At 36.9% G+C, this 27538-nt stretch overlaps 1 protein-coding gene across 1 annotated transcript; it reads right to left on the reverse strand.

The window, feature by feature from the left end:
- Positions 1-1050: 1050 nt before the first annotated feature.
- Positions 1051-27538, reverse strand: LOC114239425 (hemocyte protein-glutamine gamma-glutamyltransferase). The gene is made up of 15 exons (XM_028169611.2): positions 27409-27538; positions 20221-20299; positions 17813-17943; positions 17017-17135; positions 13556-13688; positions 12404-12587; positions 10582-10799; positions 9666-9851; positions 7828-8047; positions 7020-7178; positions 5859-5979; positions 5140-5248; positions 4211-4371; positions 2996-3187; positions 1051-2196 (listed from the first exon to the last, which is right to left on the reverse strand). Exons 2-15 carry the CDS (start codon positions 20289-20291, stop codon positions 2104-2106), a joined length of 2097 nt encoding a protein of 698 aa, XP_028025412.2. The 5' UTR covers positions 20292-20299; positions 27409-27538; the 3' UTR covers positions 1051-2103.

The following is a 27538-nucleotide window of genomic DNA, read 5'->3' on the forward strand; positions in this document are numbered from 1 at the left end:
CGTCGTACCGCATTGCCTCGTCAGGAGCAGGATGCTGGTAGTTATGTTCTGGATGCTGATTGATGGTGGGTGAGTTAGAATTGGAGAAGCAGCTGGACTGTCGTCTCTGTGCGTCACGTCGCGGCTGGAGCGGGCTCACGCTTAACAGCGGAGGCTTACCGTCGTCCTCTTGAGTTGTGTTTAGACGCAGGCTTGTCCTTAGGGCAAGGCTTACTGTCGGTCGTTCTTGAAGTTTGTGTTTAGACGCAGGCTTGTCCTTAGGGCAAGGCTTACTGTCGGTCGTTCTTGAAGTTTGATGGCTCGGATTCGAGATACCAGAATCTTTGACGGTCTGTCTCAGATTTCTTCTCTGGTATCCCACTTCTGACACCAATTTGTTACACGGCCCTTCTCAAACTTCTTTTTAAAAAAACACAAAAACTTCTTTTCACGACTAAACTGTCTTTATTAGATTTCACAATTTTACAACACTATTGTTGACTTCTCAAATTTATGTATGCTCGCGACGGCTTCCAGATTCTAACTGGTTTTCAATATGATTTGATTTTACATGAAAGCTAAAAATGATGACTCTAATGGAAAACGCAGTTAGCTTGTAAACGAGCTGATTAGGGCAAAGCTGCTTTGTAGAGTAGTGTGTAACAGTACCCACCCGCGCGGACTCACAAGAGGTCCTACCACCAGTAAATACCTACCACCAGTTTATAGTATATTATCTATGTTAAGTTATAGTGCATAATCTATGGAAACATTCTTGGCAGTATGTATCACCACAGATAATAATATAGCAGGTATTAAACTGGTGTTTGAGCACAACATACTGAACTAGTCATTGGTCTGAAGTGAAGGACAGCTGATATACAAAGTACTTGAGACCTCATGTCTCAAGGTGAGTGGCGATTTTCACTTTGTAGTCTATATTTATATATTCCTGTGTATATTTACTCTCGTACTAGGCGAGTTCGTTTTCCACATATTAACATATAAACCTTAATTACATTAAACTTACAGATAAAATACTATATTCCAAAGAAAACAAAAAAACAAATACAAAATTTAACAAAACTTTATTTCAAATATTAATTACAAATACCGTGATGTTTTCATAAACAAAGTAAAAAATAATTTATTTTGTAAAAACTATAACTTGTCATTAAAGCTACCTTATGAAAATAGAAATTAAGATGTAGGATATCGCTCGACAAAAATATTTTGCTTCAATTATAATGTATTGTCGTGCCCCGGAATATACCCCAACGAATCCAATATCAAGTACAATTCGATAATATAGAGATTTTGTTCATATAGAATAATAATGTGTATATATTATTAAAATAATTTTGTTATCCGCTAGTAATAACTGTATGTAAATATTGTTTATGGTTACGGCGATTCTTGCAAAAAATACATATTGTTTTTATAAACAATGTATTTTTGTTGTTTGTCGTACTTTGTTGGAATAAAACCTTCTCTATAAGATCAAATAAGTATTGTTTCCAATTAATTACAAAAACAAAGAAATCGATAAATAGGTTTTTTTTTTTAAATTGAAAACTCCTTTAATTTTCGCCTTAATCCTCGTTCAAAAATTTTAACAGAATGACACTTAAATTATCAATCCAAGTTTTGGCAGACATCAAAGCAATTAAAAAACTTGCGTTTTGTTTTTTTGTTTATGTGATCTTAAAATGATTTAGAGCTTTCGTTTAATATATTAATTCGAGGTAAGTTTTAGAACTTTTTAGAAAAATTACAGAACATAAGATGAATAAGAATTTTAGGAGTAAAAATTCGTCAATTCTAAATTTTGCGTTTTGTTTTTATGTAACAATTTTTTGATAAACAGTCACGTATCTTGAGGTTGTAACTGTATTTACACTAAAACTATTTTGTTCTGAGATACGTAAATTATGTGACTATATTTTTACTAAATACGAGTTTACTTAGCTTAACACAAATATCCACTATACGTAACGTTTTATCTTTAAGGTAAAATATGGCCGCTGTACATAATAACTAAATTCTTATTATAGTCCGTCCGCTATAAGAATGCGTAAGTGATCGAGAAGTCGATGTCAGTTTGTTGTGTCATTTGTTGTCAGTTTACTCTTCGAGCACTTCCGTGGTGGCGGCTCCGTTGATGTCCTTCAGCTCGTTCGACTTGAATGTGGCCACGAAACTGATATTACCCAGTTTCTGCAACGTAAACGGGCAATGTATTTTAAATAAGTATTATATATATACATCGCGTGGTTTTTGTATTTTTTCTATTAAAGTTACGTAGTTATAGTTGTATATATACATAGTGACGTAGTCCTCGTTCACAACGAGCATCGTGTTATTAAAATTAAAGAAGAGTTTCAAAATTTTTTTTTGTTATCAGAGCGTATTGAGAGCATGGCGCTATTATTTTTCATAGCAATTTTCTTTCTACTTAATCATTGGAAGCTTCAAGGGGATATTCTGGTTTCACTGAAGCTTCACCTAGATAGACGAGCTCACGGGGCTCAGCCTAATAAAATTGCCAACTTCTCCCCTAGCAAGAGCTGTGCTTTGTTGAATCTGCCACCGGATCAGAATCGCAACCCACTCAAAAGATCCCGTGAGAAATTCAGTGGGTTGGATCTACCGTTTGTGTCTATGTGACAATCATTGTTCAAATGTATATTCTTTAAATATACCGGGAGAATATGTATTGTTTTCATAATGGAGAGTGTATCAAAATTTTACGTATTGAACAAAACAGCACACACATGGACAGACAAAAATAGCGACTTTTTTATATTAGTAATTAGTGCTGGTAGTGGTTTATCCCACTGAGTTTCTCGCCGGATCTTTTCAGTGGGTCGCGTTTCCGATCGGATGGTAGATTCTACGAAGCACTGCGCTTGTTAGGGCTAGTGTTAGCAACGTCTCCCGGCTTAAGTTCCGTGAGCTCACCTCCTCGAGGTCACTAGAATAGGTTGGAAAAAAAATGGTGTAATTAGATACATACGTTAGGTTGAATAGGTAGTTCAACGGTGAGTAGTCCTTCAGGAGCGACGTCCGCGGCGGGAACGCGCAGGGCACGACCCGCGATTCCCGATGACGTCACGCGGAACTCGCACCCACTCAGCGTACTGTTCAGAGGGTTCAAAAGCGACAGTTCCACTGTTGCCGGCTGCCCGATAATCAGGTCGTCTTTGAACTGCGGAAACGTTGGTTGTGATTATAACTGACAAGTGAGATAGGCAGTGGCTTGGCTCTGTCCCTGGCATTGCTGACGTCTATGGGCGACGGTAACCACTCAACACCAGATAGGCCGTGTGCTCGTCTACCTACCAAGGCAATAAAAATGAGGTCACGGAATTTTTCCCCCACTAAAACTGTAATATTTTTTTCTGTGCCACACTGACTATAAATAATTATTAACTTTGCAGCAGAAACGTAGTCGTATCTGTTTACTCTTTCGCACTTAAACAACAGACATTCTGTCCGTTTCATTCGCACATGAATCTGCCTTGCCATTTTACAATACCGGTCATTTGAATCGTAATATAGGTATATTATATGGCTGACATTACATTCTAAATTCAAATGAATTTTATGTGGAATTCCAGTGTCAAGTTTAGTCCTTTGCTTATTAATTAGGGTTTCTTTTCACTACACTTATATTCTTTTTCATTATTGGAATGGACACGATATAAATACGTTTAATTATTGATATGCGTGTTCCGTCGTGGTAACAATGCCGCGCAAACAGTTCATAACATTAATGACGTATTATTAGTTTGACGTTTGACGTTATTTTTGGTTTGAACGCTTCCGAGATGCAAAATTTTTATCTAATCGCCTGAAAACTAAAGTCTACAACGACAAATTAAAGGCGATAGTGGAAGCAACTTTCAGTGTTAGTATCTAAACTTTCTGTATACTAAGAAATTTTGTAGGCAAATTACCTTAACTTAATCTATACTAATTTTAAAATCTACAGTGGTTTTTACGAATGTCCCGTTATAACTACTGAACCATGCATACGATTGACTTGAAACTTGCTACCCATGTAGAAAATACATGTACATTATAAATAATTATATGAATGTTGGACTCCCTAATAATGATGACAATAAATAATAATGTTAATTTTAAATGCCCAGCGAAGCGGGCGAGTACGGCTAGTAACCAATATAACTTAACGCTTGTTTAAGACTGTTTTCGTGTTTCGTTGTACCTTAATGTTAATGTTCGGTTTGAGGATCTGGAAGTCGTCGTCGTCAGCCCAGGACTGCTTCGTTTCGTCGACAATGGCCATCGCAGATATCTTGATGTTCCCGTACTCCACCAGCTTCGGCAAATAGTCCTCTACTTTCACCACGAGGCTGACTTCTTCGTCTAATGAGGGTGGGTTCGAAAAAGTAAAAAAATAGGTTCAAGAAAATTTTAATTACACAAGTTAAGTTATCAGGTCCTGTGAGGTGTGGCCTATGGAAGTCTAAGTGCTTTGTCTAATGGTACAACCATGTTTCGAATCGGAATGTATGATATTTTGTGGCAGTATGGTTGCGAATACCGGTGCGTTCAGAATACAACAAAAAAGTGGTTATTGTGAGCTTCGACGGGCTCGGACATAGAACACTCATATTATATATACATATAAATAATAAACAATAAACACTATAAAATACACTAAATTTATGAGACGGAGGACTCAAACTTCCTATCTAGCACGAAGTAAATCTTCATTTCGGTTTATATACAATACGTTACGTTGTGGCCTATGGTAAAAAGCATATTATTAGGTATCAAAAAATATAGGATTGAAATTTTATTTATTAGTATTGCAATCGGTTGTCGTGAGACGTAAACACAATTAAAACTACTCTTACAATTTAATCCCCCTAAATTGTAGATATAGGGTTTTACTGTCATTTTTTATATCTCGAATTGTTTATGACAATATAAAAAAAAATTGAAACGCTGTAAGAATCGTAACGGAAGAGATTCGTAAGAAAAGAAAAACATTACAAATTATATTATTTCGGACGTTTCTTTACAAGACGAGAGAGATTTTCTAACTACCTACGTTTGTTTTTTTTACCAGACTATTTCTAGATTTTGTCACGTTTCATTTCACGCAAAACGAAAAAAAAAGTAACTCACTTTTCTGTGGTCCAACGTAGAGTTTTCCTTCGATTTTCTTGATGATGTCAAATTTAACTCCGTTGTAGTAGAAACTCGATGCGCTCAATGATGCCTTTATGTTACGTCCCTTTAAAAAACATAATAGTTGAAAGACTAATTAGACTGATCCGGTGGTGCAGGATTTGGCACACCTAACTGTTGTGCCGTGGATCGGGGGCTCGATACCCACACGAGCAAACATTCATCTGATAGACAGGTTTGTTTAGTCTTTGGCTAGATGTTTATTATCTATATACGTATATATTTAAACGTATTTAAGTTTGTATGTCATTCTCTGGTACCCAGAAGATAGGGAAATCTAATTTGGGATCGGATAACCGTGTGTTATTTGTTCCCAATTATTTATTATTATCGTTATGATAAGATATTATCTTGGTTTATTCCCAAGAATAAATATGGGTATGTAGAAATTAATTTTGGTTTTATCAACTCTTTATAGATATTATATAGAATATTAATGCAATCAATACTTATGTCTTGACTGTGTAATGATCACCGCGTATAGTTTTCTAGTTCTTTGGAATTCCAGTGGAATGTGTTTTTTTAATTCTAATTCTGTGAACACTAGTTTTTAAAATTTGTATTGGCTCAGTGAATAACGCACATGCAAATTACTTTGAGACGAGAATTCGACTTATGAATTGTGCCGTATTTATAATACAGTAGTTCGTAATTACCTGATCCGAAACATTCTTGATGTCGATTGTGACCTTGAAGTCTTTGCCGATGGAAACTAAATCGATGTCTCTTAGTTTGAAGGTCACGTCCGTCTGTAAGTTGCTCACTACTGAGTAGTACCTGAAAAAATTATTGATTAAATCTAAATTTATAACTTAAGTGCTTGGAATTAATTACAAGCTGGATCCCATGTAGGTACTACAGATATATCCTTGATGTATTTTTTTTATTTTAAGCCCTCCCTTTACCTTTTCATCCATTTTTTTTCAGTAAGATATTTGACGCAATTTGCGAGCATTGTCGTCTAGACGACACTTTGAGCTTAAGGGAAATAGACATATTTTATTTAATAAATTTTACATCAATATTATAAAATTGTAAGTATTTTTTGTTGTTCTTTCACGTCGCGTCGATGCGATGCAAAGGATCAGACAGATATTTTTAAAATGTCAGTATTAGATCAGGAGAGTGACATAGGCTACATTTTATCCTGAAAAAACATCTTATTCCCGCGTTTTGTTATCCTTAGAAAAAATACCCGATTTCGTCCGTTAAGTTTAAGTTTAAAGATTGATTTGTGACCAGAATGATGCGCATTGGGTCCGCAGACCTCAAGTATTTGGGTTGCTTTTATAGTGGTCACTAGTTGTATAGTATTAATAGTGATTCTTTTCGCTTTTCCTTGACCACGCTATGCCGCGGGTAAGAGCTAGTTTTTATACTAAAGAATTTCGGTTAATGAACTAAGAAAACGCTTTCAAAGTTTACCGCTATTTAACATTCAGTTTTGAACAGTAAAGAACCGGTAATATTAGATTTATTGAGAGATGTATGCCTCTTATATCAATAAGACGTCTTCTTGTTTAAAAATAAATTGGTTGCCTGTAAAGTCTGTTTACGGACGATAGTTGTACGTGATAACGTCAGTAGCAGAACTATTCGAACTGCTAGCTCTGACCTCACACGAGAAGAGAGATAAATGTGTCACAAGCCAACGCTTGGGCCGATCGTGCCTCTCTATCGCTTGTTCCGCGCTCTCGTTTGCACGCTCAGGCTCAGGCGGAACGTGACACTTTTTCGCGCGTGCAGCCGGCGTTTATCGATTTATAAAAGCTTATTAGACATAAAGAAAAACTCTTATAAGTGAAAACGTGAATTACCTCTTCGCTCTCTCCGAATATCTGACTCCGTTCATCAGGGCCAGCCTCTCTGAAGCCGTGCCTTCTTTGTATTTGTACTGGCTGGTGATGTCTTCCCGGTCTTCATCGCCGATCGGGTCAAACACGAACGGCTTCTTCGTCAGCACCATACGGCCGATGCTGCGAAATGGAATACGTGGAAATGGTGTTTTTTTTGGGGAACCTTTTACGTCCTAAATATCTATAGACTCTGGTAATCGCTTTTTTTATTGCATAGATAGGTGGACGAGCTCACAGCCCACCTGGTGTTAAGTGGTTACTGGATTCCATAGACATCTACAACGTAAATGCCGTCACCCACCTTGAGATATGAATTCTAAGGTCTCAGTACAGTTACAACGGCTGCCCCACCCTTTAAACCGAAACGCGTTACTGCTTCACAGCATAAATAGGCAGGGTGGTGGTACCTACCCGTGTGGACTCATAAGAGGTCCTACCTTAACGTAAGGTGGGCCGTGAATTCGTCCAACCGCCGAATGCTAGAAAACAAGCTTTTAAATCAAACTGACTGGAAATTTTAATGATTGCTACTCAAGTTAATAATTACTGGTATAAAGTTAATTTACTTGTTGGTAGCGCATCATGTGATCCCCTACGGGTGGGTACCACGACTCTGCCTATTTCTGCCGAGCGTGGTCAGCCGTCGGGCTATAAATCTGAGACCTAGAACTTGATGTCTCAAAGTGGGTGGCGGCATATACGTTGCTGATGTTCATGAGCTCCGGTAAGCAGATGGGTCAAGAGAGTCGAATAACAAAATGAGACGTACTGATAATTATTAGTGTCCACCATAGAGAATCCAGTCTCAGCCTCGGGGTCCTTCCTCCAGCGCATGAGATCAGCATTGACAGAAGCCAGCATGAAGTCGACGTCGTACGATAAACCGATGACCCCTTGCTTGATGGCTTCTAAAGGTGCTGGGCCGCATTGGTACTGGCCTTGTGACGTCTCCTGGGGAGTCGCGTCAATGGCCTGCCATCCACCATAACCTTGGAAAAAAAAGTTACCCCGAAGCTCAGCTTTTTGATACTGTATTTATCGAATACAAGAACATTTTACTGGTGGTAGGACGTCTTGTGAGTCGCACGGGTAGGTACAACCACCCTGCCTATTTATGCCGTGAAGCAGTAATGCGTTTCGGTTTGAAGGGCGGGGCAACCGTTGTAACTATACTGAGACCTTAGAACTTATATCTCAAAGTGGGTGGCAGCATTTACACCACTTTACACCAGGTGGGCTGTGAGTTATTTATGTCATCATCTATGTTATCTATGCAATAAAAAAAAAAAAAAGGATGCACATAGATAGTGAGTCGTAACGTCACCACTAACTACCAAATTAGGAAAGTATTTAGTTTATTTAAATTAGTAGAAATTAGGAAAGTGTTTTTTCAAGCTGTCTATAAAATTATAGATAACTAGAGGTCCCGCAGTAGTCGAAATTCGACTATAATTAATTGGAATTGTAAGTTTGTACACTATTATGATTGTATTTTATACTTCTATAATCACAAATTTCGCCAAGACTACACTATAAAAAATATTAACAAAGACAAACAATATTTAATCTCAATTTGACAACAGACGTCAAGAACAAAAGTTTGTCAATAAAAAGTATGCATGTGTGCGTCAAATACATGGTACGTAGTGTGTGTAATGTTTTCTTTATTGATTTAATGTATGTTTTATGCATTATTTAAAAAAAATATTAGCATTGTGCACTTCTTCTCTATATTTTCTATAAGTGTGGACAATTTCATACTCCTCCGTCCGCGCAATTTTCGTAAAAAGGGATACAAAGTTTTTGCTTCACGTATTAATATATAGATAATGACATTTGCGTTTTATGCGGAATAGATTAAGTTAAATGTTAAAGTATCTGTTTCAATGAAGCCAATTTTGACGACATTTGATATACAAATATAATATCATATTATGATTACAAAATATTTGTAATTGAAGATTATTTTTCATTAAAAATTATCTTTAATTCGCCCAATAGCTTATCAATCAAAGAGAAACAAAAGTAAATACTACCCTACCCAATGTATTCTTAGAGTTAAAATGTAAGTCTGTAAGATCCAGAGCTTGATGCGATGTATTAAAATTAACAGGAAATTCATTTATAGACCAGCAAGTGAGCCATGAACCGGTCACCGTCCTCGTCGAACCCATCGCTTGCAACGAAGGGCTCGATGAGTAAATTAACCCACACACACAGCCCACTGAGTTTCTCGCTGGATCTTCTCAGTGGGTCGCGTTTCCGATCCGGTGGTAGATTCTGCGAAGCACTGCTCTCGCTAGGGCCAGTCTTAGCAACATTTCCAGTTTGAGCCCCGTGAGCCCATCTACTAGCTCGGCGAATCTAGAATAAACCCTCGAGGTTACTAGAATAGGTAGGAAAAAAGCCATTAACACCATCAAACTCTGAGTTTCCTTGCATCAAAACTCAAAGATTTATGAATGATTTTCATTCCTTAATGTTTAGTTTCAAATAGGCTATGCTCCTTTAAGTTTTTATATCCACATTCAATAATATCCCTATGTTTTATTTTACCAAATAATTCACCGCATTCCCCCTTCATTATCCCATCAGCTATAAACTTACCGGTGGGGAGGTCTGGTCGCGCCATCCAAACATCGTTCCACACGTGATAGTTCCAGATGGAGTCAACGGATTCCATCTCTTCCATGTTCTCGCTGTAGTATTTGTCGACCGTCAGAGTGCTGTTAGCGTCGTGGGCCGACACCAAATTGGACACCACTCGTGATGGGATCCCCAAGGCTCTGCATACTGAAGCAATATAATTGCTATATCATTCTTGTGTTCTGGTATTAGTTTAGGTTAGGTTCTACTGCCTTGCCTATTTCTGCCGTGAAGCAGTAATGGGTTTCGTCTTGAAGAATCGGGCAGCCGTTATACTGTAGAAACTGAGACCTTGGAATTCATGTCTCTGGGTGGGGTGGCCATTTACGTTGTATACGTCTATGGACTCCGGTAACCACTTAACGCCAATTGGGCTGTAGGCTAGACCACCCTATAAGCAATAAAAAAAGGAAGAGACCAGAAGATGATTTCTATGATGCCGACATCGCAATGTGCAGTACACATTACTTGTGCAGTATTAACTTTTTTAAAGAAAGCTGTATGAATATTTCTAGCAGGTTTTTCGATTTACGATAACCTAAATCTATATTTTATATAGATTTATTGACGCAAATATCTTCGAATCAAAACTGTTTGTTGGAAACGTTGTTAAGGTTAGGTCTTTAAGAAGTGGGCGGTTTTGTTAAGGTTGATTGATTGACTAATGTACATATGTGTACTGCATGTTTTATTATTTGGTATCGGCATATCTCATTAACGAGTGCACAAGAAGGGCCGCGATACGCGAGGAATGGCGACGTCTGGTGAAGTGCACCACCACCCGAAGGGATGACCACGACCACTCTGCCAAGAGTGCATGCGACTGAGAAGAAGAATCGGCATATATTTTCATGTCAACTTAATTAGCTACACTTGCCAGCGGTGACGACGCCAGCGAACACCCAGCACTGTCCATAGGGCACCGTCTGCTGGGTCTCCAGGAATTGTGCCAGAATCTCCACGGATCCGGTCCATTCGGACGGTGCTGTTCCATCGTCGTACTGCCCATCCCAGCGACCAGCCAACACGCCCTCATCGTCATTCGAGTTCACAATCTTTGAAATAACACGAGCTACCTTGACTGGATCACCGCGTCTGTAACGAAATTATTGTGAGCAAGAAGGGTTATCGTATGGGACATGGGCATGGGACGGGCCTCGGGGCGAACCCCACTAGCCGGGTGGAAGCTCCCTGCCACTCAGGGCAGGGGTAAAGTCACTGTGAGCGTATCTCTAAATCGCTGCAGAAATAATCAGAAATAAATACCCGACCAACAAAAAGACCAAAAAAGGCAAAGTTATTTTAATTTAATAATAATATATTTTAGTGTTCTTTGAAAGTTGTTGCAGGATAAACTAAAGAATGCGGAGAGGACTACTATAAAGAGGAAAAGGAAACTGTTTATAACCGAATTTTAAATTGTGAGTCCGCATGTGTAGGTACCAACACCCTGCCTATTTCTGCCGTGAAACAGGAATGCGTTTCGGTTTGAAGGGTAGAGCAACCGTTGAACTGTAAAACTGAGACCTTAGAATTCATTCCATGAGGTGGGTGGCACCATTTAAGATGTAGATGTCTATGGGCTCCGGTGATCACTAAACACCAGGTGAGGCATGAGCTCGTCCACCCATCTACGCAACAAAAAAACAAGAACTTAATGCCTCAAGCTCCTAGCAATTGGCAATGCATCGCACGATTCTTTTCAAAACCAAACAAACATATTCCAACGCACGTTTTCTAGGTAATTCAATGCCAGACTCCATAATTTTTCGTAAATCAGGTAAACCTGGGACGTTAATGTACCGATTAACGTCGCTTATTCTTATCAAAAGCTTATCTCGCATTCAATCGCTGTCGCGAACATTCATGTCGGTTCTAGAATATTCCGGACACGTACGTGAGCGAGGTGACGTTTCTGACTGCATCTACCATTTAGACTTCGCACATCCGTATGGAATTACCAGTTTGCACTTTCCATTTATGTGTAACTTGTATTTATAGAAAACGTTACTGAGTTATCGAGATGTTACAAAAGAGTCGACTCTAGTAGATCTATTTATCTTTAGAACATGCGATCCAGTTTGGGAAATTTAAATTTGATTGATTCATTGAATGATTTAATTGATTGAATTGAATGAAAATTTGAATTAAATGACCTGTAGATGTAAATTATAATGACTTGTGCAACATAAACTTTTATATTGGATTTTCTATAAAATCACATATATTTGTGATGACGCTCACAAAATTATTTTATGTTATTGGTGAAGGCAGTGTCTATTTTTGGCGTGAAGCAGTAATGCGTTTCGGTTTGAAGGGTGGGGCAGCCGTTGTAATTATACTGAGACCTTAGAACTTATATGTCAAGGTGGGTGGCGCATTTACGTTGTAGATGTCTATGGGCTTCAGTAACCACTTGGCGCCGGGTGGGCTGTGGGCCCGTCCACCCATATAAGCAATAAAAAAAAGTCATGCATTTTGTTATAGTATACTAGGCTTCGAAGATCATGCCGATTTATATTCGCATAGTCATATGACTGGCATGGTGCAAGTGCTTCGCATACTGAACAGAATCGTCCAAAAACATAATATCTGAGTTAGCTAAGCATTTTTATTTTCGTCCCTTACGTTAAAGAAGACTTAAAATTAATGGATAATTCAACTTTAAAATCGTCAAACCATATCTAGGTTACACTTACTGGTTGAAAGGAAATTCGGCTTTATCCAGCATAAACATACAGGCGGGTAAGACGACAGCGTCAAACTGTCCATAGAACCACGGCTTTCCCCTGGTCGTCTTGATGGGACCCACCCAGACCTTGCCAACGTCATTTAGCACATACTCCTGGAGTAGAGTGCAATCTTCCATGTAGGTTTGGTCATCTGGACAAATTTTCATTAGGTTAGTACTGTAAAACTGCCTTGAAAGAGAGAATCAAAATTACTTTTACGGCTTAATATTAAAACTGTAAAGTACAAAGCTCCTATAACACATATTTTACAATACGGTTCCACTTTAACACGAAAAGAAAAAAAACCCTAAACCCTACTTATAACCAGGTAATATATTTACTGGTGGTAGGACCTGTTGTGAGTCCGCGCGGGTAGGTACCACCGCCCTGCCTATTTCTGCCGTGAAGCAGTAATGCGTTTCGGTTTGAGGGGTGGGGCAGCCGTTGTAACTATACTGAGACCTTACAACTTATATCTCAAGGTGGGTGGCGCATTTACGTTGTAGATGTCTATGGGCTCCAGTAACCACTTAATACCAGGTGGGCTGTAAGCTCGTCCACTCATCTAAGAAATAAAAAATAAAAAAAATAACCGAAATTTTACTGCTTATTTTTTATTTATAATAGGTAAAAAAATATATGCAGGCACAGTTGAGGTGTTTCAGAAAAACTGCTCTCCTTTACTATCATATTTTATAACACGATTTCGCACAATTCGAGACTTTGTAGGAACATATTTACTGGTGGTAGGACCTCTTGTGAGTCCGTGCGGGTGGGTACCATCACCCTGCCTATTTCTGCCGTGAAGCAGTAATGCGTTTCGGTTTGAAGGGTGGGGCAGCCGTTGTAACTATACTTGAGACCTTAGAACTTATATCTCAAGATGGGATGTCTTTACGTTGTGGATGTCTATGAGCTCCAGAAACCACTTAACACCAGGTGGGCTGTGAGCTCGTCCACCCATCTAAGCAATAATAAAAAAAAAAACTACTGTGTTATAGAAGGGTTACCTGTATTCGAAATGTCGGAAGTAATATAATGACAAAATAACGCGAGATTAAGCCGTAACAGTAATATAAATTATGTCTATGGTTAGCGAAAAGCGAAAGAAATTCTTACCAGGATTCCATGGGTTAAAAAGAATGTAAATATCCTGGTCAAAGTCGTAGATCTCGCGGGCTGATGAGTTCTTCTGTCTGGTGACTACACGGAGAGACCAAGTGCCCACAGGAAGCGTCACAGGAGTTGATACCTAATGAATAATAAATACACTTTAGGTATCATTAACGTGACCATTTTTTTTTGTCAAAACGGGATATCTGCGAAATTATATAATAATAAAAGTGTTTAGTGCTTTACAAGTAGGTATTTTCTTACAGAAGATAGAATAACACAAAAGAATCAAAGCACTAAACACAAAATAGTTAGTACCCTGTAATAGTCTGTACCTCTTTTGTTAAATTAGCCCATTTAAACAATTCTAGCTCTATGTTGAATGCCCGAATGCGGGACTGTCCCTCCCAAATCGGGACGTATGGTCACATTAGGTATCATGCTAAGCGGTGTCAAGTGCGTCTTTTGTTCACTGGCGCGAGTTCGATGCTGCGCGAGTGTGTGTGTTATGTTTTTTTTCCTCGACTTAACAAACATAATAATAATAATACGATGGCGATAATAATAAAGATAAAGAGCGGATGATTAGCGTGGTAGGAAAACGTGATACACAGAGAGGAGATGTATGGAAATGGTAGTGCAAGGTAGAGGGGGAAGAGGTCGACCGAAGAAGACATGGATGGAGTGTTTGAATGACGATATGAGAGAGAGAGAGAGAGAGGAGTGGGTATTGAGATGGCGGCTAATAGAAGAGAATGGAATAGAAAAATTCGCTGTGCGATCCCACCTAGTGGGATAAGGTGGAGACAAAGAAGACGCGATGGCTCATCGTGAATACTGAATGTATTGTCTTGTACAACAGTAGCTTACAGCTTAGTATACTTTTCTGTTTTCTATTCTTTGATCTATTATTGTTTGTTAGTATATGGTCCGTAGTATACTGTCTTATATTTCAATTGAGACAAGAGCGTGAAGTTTGGATTGTAATCTATAAGATCTGCCTTGCCCTCCAAACTGGAATGCTTGAATGTGCGCTCTGGCTAGACAGGCTGGTACCTACTTAAGCGAACCTTCCATACGTTCTATCACAAAAACATTAATTAATAATACTTTAAAAACAGACAAAAAACATGCTTTTGTGGCTAACTGAACTAAAAAGTAGATTGTAATTCTCTATAAGTTTCAAAATAAATAAATGGTGTGATAAAAAAAAAAAAAAAAATATTATTATTGTCACTTAAATTTGGTTTTAACACGGCCGTGTTTATAATAATTTAGAGTTTTCGTGATGACGGACGTCCGTGTTAGTTGAAGTAATAAAAGTAGTTTTCAGTGAAGAGAAACGAAGAAAATATAATACTGTTTTTAAGTAATAATAGTGAGATGTTAAGAGAAATCCTTTACACGCATGAAATATGAAATCCTTGCACACGAGTGTAATACAAATTTTTCGATTCTTTATTTTCATTAAGAGACGTTAAAACAAAAACAAATTATATGTTAAAAATAAACCACAAAAAGTAACATTGATTTTTAATGAACCAACCCAACAGGATGACCGATAATTTTAGTAATAAAAAACGAGTTTCAATATTATTTAAGATTGTATCAAAATTATTAACGAATATTTATTGACATGTTATTTTAAAAGACATCGATGCTTTATTTTCTGTATAAAATCTATAGTTAAATGGGCAGCTGAATTTTCTTTCTTTTTAATACGCTTTTATTAGCTTCAGATGTATGTATGTAACGGAATTTTTGAACATGATTTTGACCTCCTTCAAAACGTCGGATTAACTCGATTTTGGTACTTATTAAGGACCGATGAAATTCAATATTTAAAAAAATATATTGAAAAAATTGAAATTCAACTAAAAATGAAAAATAGCTAATAGTTGAAAAAAAAAAGTAACAAAATACTCTTTTATAGAAAATCCAACTAAAAAATAGAAAATAAATGTAAATTAATTTGAATTAAAAATAGTGTAAGAAAAAAATTATTTTGTTAGTTTTTTTTTAACTATTATTTATTTCTCTCCAACATGTACTGAATATTTCTAGTGCCATCAATAAAAATGAAAAGAGTAATACATTAATAAGCAACGGAGTATTCGTGATTTTGTTCGACCAGCTTTTGAACAGAAGCATGTTTTTGCAATGCGTGTTTTTATAAAAAAAAAAAAAACAAATTGATTAGCCCGAACATAAGGTAAAATGAACATCACGAGTTGAATTGATTGATGTGTAATTTGTTTTTATTGAGTTTATGTTGTTACTTTTTTTACTTTTAAAATTTATATATCTGCACTTATAGATAGGATAATTGTATTTTGTTTGCTTCATGCTGTGTTCCTTACATTTATTGGAATATTTGTATATTTGTCTGTGTATATGTGTTCAATACATTTTTGCAATGCACCAACAGGTACTCTGTGCATTACCTTTGCTTGACTTGTCGTTAATGTCTGAGGGTTTTTTTTTGTTTTTTCCTACCTAAGCTGATGGCTTTGAGAGGCTATTTCAGCGTAACCTTAACTAGTAGGTGAGCTCACGGGGCTCAAACCTGACGACGTTGCTAACACGAACCCTAGCAAGAGCTGTCTGAGGGATTAAGTCCGCCATTGTATATCTTTATACTTTATACATAAAGTGTAAATAATATAAGTTATATAAAAATATTCGTTCACATTCGTTCGCGTGTAATTTATTAGATTGATTTAAACTTTACACAGTTGTTCTTGGCAATGCAATGAAGGTGAATAAGCGCAATAGCATCAGCCTGCGAACGCGAATTAAAAAAGGCAAAAGAAAAATAATAATTGTAATCATTATTACATGGTTTTTGGCAACGATATATGGTCGATTGACTAGTTATATTTGAGATTTTAAATAATTCGTCCTTTTTTAATTTTTTTAATCAAACAAACTTATGTGTTGCTAGAATTTAGTAATTATTTAAACATTTATACAAACGAGAAAAATATATTATATAAGTGTGGAATGCGATCACAAACCAAACTAGTTTAATTTTCATATAATGTATTATAATTAATGTTGTTTCTTTGATTTGAATAACACGAGTTAATGTCGTTATTAACATATTTATTAAAAATGGAGATTTAAATACCCGGTTTGTCAATGTTCTATAATTTTAAAGATAAATAACTTGAAAGAGAGAAAAAATTAAGAATAAAATAACATGTCAGAAGTATCCATCCATCGATCATCCAATACCAGTTATATCATTTTATCTTTGAACTTGAGCTGGTCAAATGAATCATCCGACTTTCGACCTCTAAGGGTCATTTTATGCCGTGCTTCTGAATTTAGCAATGCATGAAATTAGCATCTTGACATTAATTTAAGATATGATTTAATTCAACGATCCAAACCTATTGACCAAACCTCGTGGGAAACAAGCTAAAATAGTCACTAGTCGTATTCAATAGAGCCTACTATCGTACCTCAAAAGATAGTGTGTTTTCTTGTACGTCTATTAGTTTAGCGGTCCATGAATGTTTGTCGGCCACCGCATCACGGCGCAGGAATACCGATCCTTGAGTCTCCATAGTAGGGTTGTCACCTAAAACAAAGGTATTATTTCGCAACAAGAAGCCTTCTGTAAAATTAGCCGTCAACATGATTGTTGAAACAACAATAACTACTTCATACAACATACTTCATACATAATTCAGACAATTATTTCAGTGCGCCACGTAGGGCACCGGTGACCTATGTAGCAGTTAACGTGTTAAGACTTAAAAGCAAACGTGAATCTTTTAGGTCGATAGCCCACCGAGTTTCTCGCCGAATCTTCTCAGTGGGACGCGTTTTTTTTAATGCTCTTGCAGGCAGATGGACACGCGGTCCACCTCATGGTGAGTGGTTACTGTTGCCAATGGATTTCAGCAACGTCAGGGTCAGAGGTAGGCCGCTACCTACAAAGAGCCAGGCCGCTGCCTACATGCTGCTTCCAGATCTGGTGGTTGATTCTGCGAAGCACTGCTCTTGCTAGGGCTAGTGTTAGTAGCACTTCCGGTTTGAGCCCCGAGAGCTCACCTACACGTTAGAGTGAAGCTGATATAGCCTCTTAAGGCTATCAGAATAGGTAGAATTTTTTTTTGTATCGAAGCCAACTGTGGTTGGGCACGCCGCAACTACTGCTTATAGAATTGCACAATTTTGTTCACTTGGTGAATCGTTCGTGAATACGTCCTGCGATGGAACTCACGGAAACCTGTAGCTAATGATTCGACTTACCAAGCGAGAAGACTAGTTGCACTAGGTCATTCGACTCGTCGTAGGGTCTGGTGAACCGGATGACCCCGTTAAAAGGCTGACCGCGACGGACGATCGTAGTTGTCGGGACCTCATCGTTTACGACCTCGTATCTGTTTAAAAAAAAAAAGAAAAACAATGATTTTCTTTGCCTCTTTTCTTCTTCTTCGTAGCGTTTTCCCTGCTTAGTGCCAGGGTTCGCTTTCCTACTTAAGCTGCTCCACTTTGCCCGGTCTTCGGCATCCTTCTAGGTGAGGCTATTCTCCTCCGTATCTGCCTTTACCACATCCAACCAGCGTTTCGTGACCCTATTGCAGGGTCTGGGACCTGGGTTTCTATGTCTGTTTGAATAATGTTTTGTTTCCAATCGAAATTTAGTCAAACCGGTTTCAAGGTAGTCAAGGTGGGTGGCGGCATTTACGTTGTAGATGTCTATGGGCTCCAGTAACCACTTAACATTAGGTGGGCTGTGAGCTCGTCCACCCATCAAATCAATAAAAAAATAAAAAAATAAAATTGCTACCATGACTGAATCTGACACTCGTGAACACTTCACGAAGCTCACAGAGAATAAAATGGACATCATGTTGAATGACTTGCCTTTCGTCACTCGATTACGAAACGAAAGTCTTAATCAAGCCCCTATTAATTGGGAGTCCCGAAAAGGTTATTGACCCCTCGAGTTTTGAATGATTTTATGAAGCTTTTACCACCTACTTTTTAAAATATTACGGTATATTCTGTTTTATTTTTATTTTTGAAGTATATTATTTTAAAGATTTTAAAACTGAAACGTACTGCTTAGCCGCGTGAGTGAGTTCACGGCTCACCTAGTGTTAAGGGCTACCGGATTTCATAGAAATCAACAACACAACTACCAATACCTGCCTTGGGATATGAGTTCTAAATTTCACTTCAGCAACTACTGATCCACGGCAGAAATAGAGAGGATCATTATTCTATCCATATACCTATGGGTAAAGAGACCACCAGTAAAGACTTGCCTTAAACCATCGTGTCTTTTCACATCTCTTATTTGTTTGCGAGGTTTTGGTGTTGTTTGTATATTACTCACACGCAAACCGCGACAGGAGTAGAGCTTAATGGTTCTCTTGTTAAAAAAAGGTCTACATTTGAAGATATTATTCTTGGGCTCCGCGTCGATTCGTCTCCAAATGAGTGGAGTCGAGAAGAGTATGCTTTGTTATACACAATTTTTTATTTATTTTTTAGATGTGGGGATGGGATACAAAGTAAATACCGCCACCCAACTCGAGACATGAGTTCTAAGCTCTCAGGCTTACAGTACAACGATTGCCCTACCCTTGAAACCGAAAAGCAGTATTTCACGGCAGAAAAAGGCAGGATGGTGGTACCTAACCATGCGCACTCACAACACGTCTTACCATCAGTAAACAAATATACAATTACTAAATTATATTAACTAGTGGCCCCGCAGTAGTCGAAATTCGTCTATAATTAATTGAAATTATAAGTTTAAAGATTATTATGGTTCTATTGTCAAACACTATTATTATACTTCTTTAATATAATCACAGATTTCGCCAAAACTACACTATAGTTAAATTAATCTATTTTCAATTTGACCAGACTTTAAACAACACTTAACAAAAGTTTGACAATTGACAATAAACCTTTTTTTTTTCTACCTAAGCTGATAGCCTTGAGAGGCTATATCAGCGTCGCCTTAACTAGTAGGTGAGCTCACGGGGCTCAAGCCTGATGACGTTGCTAACACGAACCCTAGCAAGAGCCGTGCTTCGCAGAATCTACCACCGGATCGGAAACGCGAACCACTGAGAAGATCCGGCATGAAACTCAATGGTCTGTGTCTGAGGGTTAATTTACTCGTCGAGCCCTTCGTCACAAGCGACGGGTTCGACGAGAATGATACCGGTGCTTGAGGTACTTAAAAGCACCGTTAGTGGATCGGGGGGATCCGAAATGACGTGTTTGGGGCGCCGTCGACTGCTTTTCATTCTGTCCGCAGGATCGGGAATGTAGTTACCGGCGGCCACGATGAGAGGGTTCTCGTGTCGTGCCGCTTTATCGAAGTGGACAATAAACAAAGAGTGTATTTAGTATTTATATGTATGGGCTAGTGTGTGTAATGATTTTTTTATTGATTTCATGTATTTGATTGTATGTATTATACATAATTTACAAAAAAATAGCATTCTGAACTCCTTCTCTATATTGTCTATAAGTGTATGAAATTTCATACTCCTCCGTCCGCGCAATTTTCGTAAAAAGGGGTACAAAGTTTTTGCTTCACGTATTAATTTATAGACTAGTAAAGTACAACGGTAGGTCTTACGGCTAAGATTGGTCTAGTGACCGATTAGTAATTTTGTAGATAAGTTACTTGCCTGATAGTATTATGAGGTTGAGCATTTTCTCGTGGGTAGAAGTGTACAACGTCAACAAGTAGAGACTCCATTGTCTTGGCTGTGAACAAAATTAAAATTAAAATACTAATAAGAAGAAACTGATTTAGGATCTCTTATGAGGCCGCACGGGTAGGTACTACCGCCCCACCTATTTCTACCGTAAAGCAGCAATGCGTTTCGGTTTGAACGACGGAGTGGCCGCTGTAACTATACTGAGACCTTAGAACTAGGTTTCAAGTGGCGCATTTACGTTGTTGATGTCTATGGGCTCCAGTAACCACTTAACACCAGGTGGGCTGTGAGCTCGTCCTCCCATCTAAGCAATAAAAAAAAGCAAAAAAAACTGACTCAGTAGAGCAGTAGTTAACGCTCCTGACTGTTGTGCCGAGGGTCGTGGGTTCGATTCCCACATCGGGCAAACGCTGTGTGATGAACAGATGCGTTTACTCTTTGTCTGGGCGTTTATTATTTATATATGTATATATTTAAACGCATTTAAGTATGTTTGTCAGTCTCTGGTACCACATCACATAGGGAATCCTAAATTGGGGTCAGATGACCGTGCGTGATTTTTTACCAGTTAGTTATTTAAGAAAATTTTAATATTTATTATATTATGATGGTCTGTTTTCTTAGCAGCCCCCCGTCGTCTGTGTCAATAGTTTCATTCATATTTTAGCGATTAAGATTCTTGGTTATCATTGAATAGCTTGACTGAGTTCATCTACAGTCTAACCAATAAAACACGAGGCATCATATTTATTACGGAATGCAAAAAATCGTGCAGACTAATATCTACTGACGAAGTATGATTCATTATTCATTCGAGGTAGGAATCGATTCCTTTTGCCTCCTTACTTTGTTTAGAAAAAACAAACTGACATAAGTAATTTTTTTTAATGGATTTTATGACCTGGGAACTAAGACCTTTAGGTCATGTCTTATTTTAATTTATATTCATATTTTTATGAAAAATGATATTATGGAGTGAAATGAAATGAAGATGATTAATTTGAGACATTAATCAACTGGGATGAAATGAAATGAAATGAAATGGGATGAAATATAATCTCAGTAAAATGGTGGTCATTTACTAAGATTTTTTTAGTGGACTTTTTGGAGGATCCCGAGAAGCTACGTCCAGCGGCTTTGTTTCACTTTCCCACATTTGTGCACTTTCACAGGCATTAAACAGTTAATAAACCACCCCATTACCATACACATTTAAACCCCAAGAATCACTAAATAGACAAAATAAAACAAATCACACAACTTCACTGCTCGCGTTCCCGCCAAAAAGTCCTGACATAAGTAATAAATAAGTACCTTCTCAAGAGTATGTAATCTATATGCCGGTAAAATGGGGTGATTCGGGACAAATTCCAACTTGATGAACAATTCTATGGTAGTTGTTGATGTTTAAAATGCTATATCAGGATCAAAATTATTGAGTCTCGGGGCTATCTTTGTTATCCAATTTTATATGTTAATCTTTGTCATCCTTTTTTTTATAAGTTAGCAGCTTTTATCATGCACATTCAGAGTTGTTTTGTGAACTTTCAACGTTCTACTATTACACTACAAAACAAAGAAGATTTTGCAACGATTAAAAAACTAATATTGAGCGTCGAAAGATTTTCCTGTTTTTTTCCCCATTCGCCTCTCAATCCCTAATCGCCCCATTTTACGGTACTAATAATAGTACTTATAGAGGAATTCACAACAGCAAATTTATGATACAAAAAATCAAGTAATTCCAGTCGTTTCTTTTTTTTTTCTAACTATATTCATCTGCCTTGAGGAATGACAAAATAATATAAAACCTTTCCACTTACATTCAATTCGCTTTTAAATTCATCAATTTATATTTAAATGAATGCAGCGAAACAAACATTTGCGAGAAGCAATAAAATTACAATAATTTATATAACATTATGGACATTTGGTATCGCATAGCAATTGTCGTACAGCTGTAACAAGTGAATTTGATAAAAAAAATCAACGGCATATCAAATTCGTACGTTTATTTTCGAACGATTTTGGAATTATTCTTTATTTTTTATTGCCCTTGTAGGCAGACGAGCATACGGCCCACCTGATGGCGAGTGGTTACGGTCGCCCATGGACTTCAGCAATGCCAGGGGCAGAGCCAAGCCGCTGCCTACCGCAAAATTTAAAAGCGATCCAAAATAAACCTGTGTGCAAAGTTCAATTCATCTAAAATTTGTGGTAGGTAATCATTTAAAACGAAATCGAAGTCATGCTAAAATACTATTTTATATATTAAAATAAACATGAAGTAACTGTCACTTAGCTTAATTTATATTTCGATTAACCGCTGTTACAAAGATACCGCGGTCAGCGAACGAATACAGAATTCAAACGCGTCATCTGATTTTGTTGCCATGGCAAAAATCGTCAACATCTTCTTTATCAATTATATAACTTTGTATTATTCTATTAAAGATAATAAAAATTAGATAATAAGCTCTTTCTTAACTTACTTAGTTATGTTAATAATAAAAAAATTAACTGCAGATTTATCAATGTTTATAATTACGTAACAACTTTCATATTTTTTTACATCCTATAATAATAAAAAGCAGAGGGCAATACGGTTATGAACTAAGTTTTCGCTAAAACTTTAAATATCACAATAATAGTCATCTTGTATGGTACCTCGTGTGTTTTGTTAAGGCAACATTAAATATAATATGTCTGGTAACAATAATAAGCACACGTAATGCTAATCGCGAGGATGTTGTGAATCGATCAGCATTTACATTTTCGAGACGGTGATTTGAATCTATGTTCGCAGTCCTCGCGACTATAATTAGAAGCTGCATAGTTTGTTTGTGAATATATTTACGCCTGCATAAAATATTCAGAACGGACACGAAGTTTTGAGTTTTTTCTCTAACTATTTGCTGGTAGTCTAATTCCAGCGACGCTATGGCTTACTGGTGGTACGACCTCTTGTGAGTCCACGCGGATAGGTACCACCGCCCTGCCTATTCCTGCCGTGAAGCAGTAATGCGTTTCGGTTCGAAGGGTGGGGCAGCCGTTCTAACTATACTTGAGACCTTAGAACTTTTATCTCAAGGTGGATGGCGCAGTTACGTCGTAGATGTCTATGGGCTCCAGTAACCACTTAACACCAGGTGGGCTGTGAGCTCGTCCACCCATCTAAGCAATAAAAAAAAGTTATCACTGGATTCAACCTAAAACTGGCCCTAGCATGAGCAGTGCTTCGCAGTCTCAGCAACGATAAACTCAGTTGGCTGTTTCTATGGGCTACTTCGCTTGTCGAAGTCTTCGTCATAATCGACGGGTTCGACGAGGACGGTGACCGACGCTTAAAGAGCCTAAAAGCACAAAGATCGCATTTGGAGAGATATGTTTTAGGAGACGGCGGCTTTACGTTGCCCCGTAGCGTGGTGGTATAAGGTCATTCAAAGGACACGTGTGACAGCAAATCAGTTCTCTGTTATTAGCCGAATTAAAAAAAAAATGAATGAGAAGGTTCTTAATTCGACAGGTTTTTTTTGTGTGTGTGTATTGCCTCAGATTTTTTTTGCAGGTGTACCAATTTTGATGATTGCTTTTGTTTTGTTAAGTTGGTGCTACTTGTTTGATCCCGTTAAATTTTAATTAAAATCTGACCTGGAGTTTTTGATGTATCCTTTAACCTGATTAATGCATATTTAATTGATCTTGACTATGTACCTACTTCAAGTCAGTTTTTTTTGTCTGTCGACATTTCGTATTATCCAGAATACGGATGTGTGAACAAATTTAAAACATTTATGAAATTTGATACTTTTGCATTATCGGACTTGAACAAAATAATGACGTTATCTTCCAATACGATGATTTCATTCGTATTCGCAGCATTTTTTGCAGTCAATCTTCGAATAGAATCGTTAATGGTATTTTAATTTGTAATAGAAAATTTACTGACTGTTGTTTTTATCAAAAAGTCCTCTTTCTCTCTCTGGATTAGATTGATTTAAGGAAAAGAAGCAAGCGCACTATTTCTGCGCGCTGATTCAGTATTTTCACTGGTATAATGTTATTTCTTAAAAAAGCGGGAAAACTTTCATTATTTTTAGAAGGTTACTAATTCTTTTAAGATCTAAATGTCAGGCTATAATTTCTAATATTCATTAACAATATTATTTCTATCAGTTTGAATAAAACAAGTGTTTATAATTTAATAATAAAGGTGTAATTAAAAAAAACTTATTACACAATAAATACCCACTAAATAAATCAGTATATACATAAAGATTTCACAGGTTTAATGACAAAGGGAAGATATTACTCGGAATACCGACGGCCCGAATATTGTTGTTCGGAGCTTGTACGAGTATAATAAACTGTAAGCTTATCTTGAAAACGTCATAAGCTAGATTCAGACATCTGTCGAATATCTTGTGTTGTATAATAACTACCGCTACAAAAATATATCGGTGTATACAAAACATAATATTATCAGTGCCCTAAATTAAATTTAGTTACCTAAGTTAATATTAATTATATTTTCCTCAATTCAGTTCTATTGTTTCTATATAGCAAACTAGCGGCCCGCTCTGGCTCCGCTCGTTTATTTTTTTAAATAAAAGAACACATTGTGGCATAGCTATAATAGTTAGACATATGCTGTCATGACACTTTTTATAAATACTAAAGTGCTCTACAAAGTTGTAGTACATTATTTTGTTCTATCATCAATAGTTTTCGCAGGGCACGCGATGTAAAGAATATTTTAGGTATTTTTTTTACACCTTGGGTTACATTATTGGAGTTTTAGTAAGGAATCCCTAACTTTTTTCAAAAAAGATTATAGTCTATGTCACTCGGGAATAGTGTAGCTTCCAAACAGTGAAAGAATTTTTCAAATCGGCTTAGTAGTTTCAGAGCCTATTCAATACAAACAAACAAACAAATCTTTCCTCTTTATAATATTATTATTATTATTAGTATAGATAAGCCTCATTGCATCGACAGATTCTAACCTCATTCTTGTTGTTAATAAAAATAGTCGATTAGAATATAGAAAGACAAATTGTATACTAGCTGGCCCGGCAAACATTGTTTTGCCATATAAATTATTTCTAGGAAGATTCTAGCCTAGATACCGACTGCAGCGCCATCTGCCTGGCTGATTTGTAAATCTAAACCATCCAGGGTGTCCCCAAACGCATACAATTTTTTATTATTAAAATCGGTCCAGCCGCTTAAGAGGAGTTCAGTGACAAACACACGCACAGAAGAAATATATAAAGGTATATATAAAGATGTAATTTATTAGCATTTAAGGTCAAGAGACTCCGCGCTATAGCTTTGAATTAATGTTTTATTGCATTCTTGAATTTATACTAATGTTATATTTCTACTAAACTTTTTAGTTGGTGATGATAATCAGAGTTGCAATAAAAGTAAAATTTTACGTATTTATTGAAACTTTCACGATTCTCGATACTTCGATTTGATTGACTATTTTATAGGTTCCGTCTTTCTTAGATACTCTAATAAAATTTGAATTTCAGTAATCATAATATATAGAACCGTAAATCTGAATTCATGTAAGGAATCCGAAGGCACACGAATCGAATTGTAGCTTTATGTTTGAAGTAAAAATACAAGAATTAGAAAAAAAATACATGATTTTCGTTTTTTATTTATTTATTGCGTAAATGGGTGTACAAGCTTATAGCCCATCTAGTGTTAAGCGGTTACCGGAGCCGATAAACATCGTAACATGACGCAAAATGTATTGAGTATTGAGACGTTAGGCCGTAAACTCAATGTTATTGTATAACGGTTATCCTAAATTTCAAATTGAAAGACATTACTGCTTCGTCGCAGAATTGGATAGGAAAATGGCACCTACCTGCACGAGATTAGAATAGAATGCCACTAGATATGCCAAAAAAAGAAGGAGAAATTGTAATGTTACAATTTAGTAATGTAAATTATTATAATAGTAATCATAATCTCATTATTGTTATTTATGATATCAGCATTGTTCAAATTCATTACAAAATTTCAAGTACTGGTATATTTATATCGAAAATATCATTTTTAAAAATAATAATGATTCAAGACCGCTTTGGTACTGGCAGATTAATGGTATGTCTATCAGCCAGTACGTAAGTGATCTAATGAAAACATTTGCCAAAAAATGATAATGATGACGAATATTCAAAAATTTACAGGTTCCATTTATTTAAAAAAAACAACAACAAAATAGACAACATTAAATTCAATTTTAAGAGAAAATCGAATGTCGTATATAAATATATTAAAAATATAAACTGCTTAGTGGAAGAAAACTATGAACATATTATGTACCTCCCCGCGTTATTAAATGTATTATCTGTGCCCGCGATTTATTAAAGCTCATACCAAATATAATTCGTTTTTGGAAGAAAGAAAAAAACATTCAAAATTTTTCTAATTGCCGCTAATTGCCGCTGTTTATATCTAGCCGTAAATCGGAAAACGGATTACGGCTAATCTACAACTCAAAAAACAAAAATTATTAAAAAAATTCAAATGTCTTTTTAGGTGCTTGTAAATTATCATGACCTTACCATCAATTCAAAATAAAATTTCCCCACCGAAAAGCATGGACAAAAAATTCAGAGCTTGACGACTACATGTTGATGCTCTTCTAATCTTAAATTTTAAGATAATTGCAATGATTATGGTTTTGAAATGCTGTAGCTAGATTTATTCTGAATATCACAGTCATTTTTATTTTATTTTTATTTTTATTGCTTAGATGCGTGGACGAGCTCACAGCCCATTTGGTGTTAAGTGGTTACTGGAGCACATAGACATCTACAGCGTAAATGCCGCCACCCACCTTGAGATATGAGATAAGGTCTTAAGTATAGTTACAACGGCTGCTCCACCCTTCAAACCGAAACGCATTACTGCTTCACGGCAGAAATAGGTAGGGTGGTGGTACCTCCCCGCGCGGACTCACAAGAGGTCCTGCCACCAAATTTATTAAAAATATTTAATATTTGAGGCCTGTTTTGATTTGTTTTCGTCTCGTATCTGAAAGCTTTCGAAGCTCGTAACTAAGGTGAAAGTTCTAGCTTAGATGTGAACGAGAACCGCTTGCAAATAAATAAATAAAAATCGATTACATACCTGTTTTAAAATTCACAACACTTTTAAACTCGACACTGGTCTTATGAACGGATCAAAATAGCCGCGACGGCTCTTGAATGCGGACTGAATGAGATCCGTGGCGCGCGCTGTTTATAATGTAACATGAAAA

The sequence above is a fragment of the Bombyx mandarina genome, chromosome 19 (genome assembly GCF_030267445.1).
Source record: "Bombyx mandarina strain Sakado chromosome 19, ASM3026744v2".
Taxonomy (NCBI): Eukaryota; Metazoa; Arthropoda; class Insecta; order Lepidoptera; family Bombycidae; genus Bombyx; species Bombyx mandarina.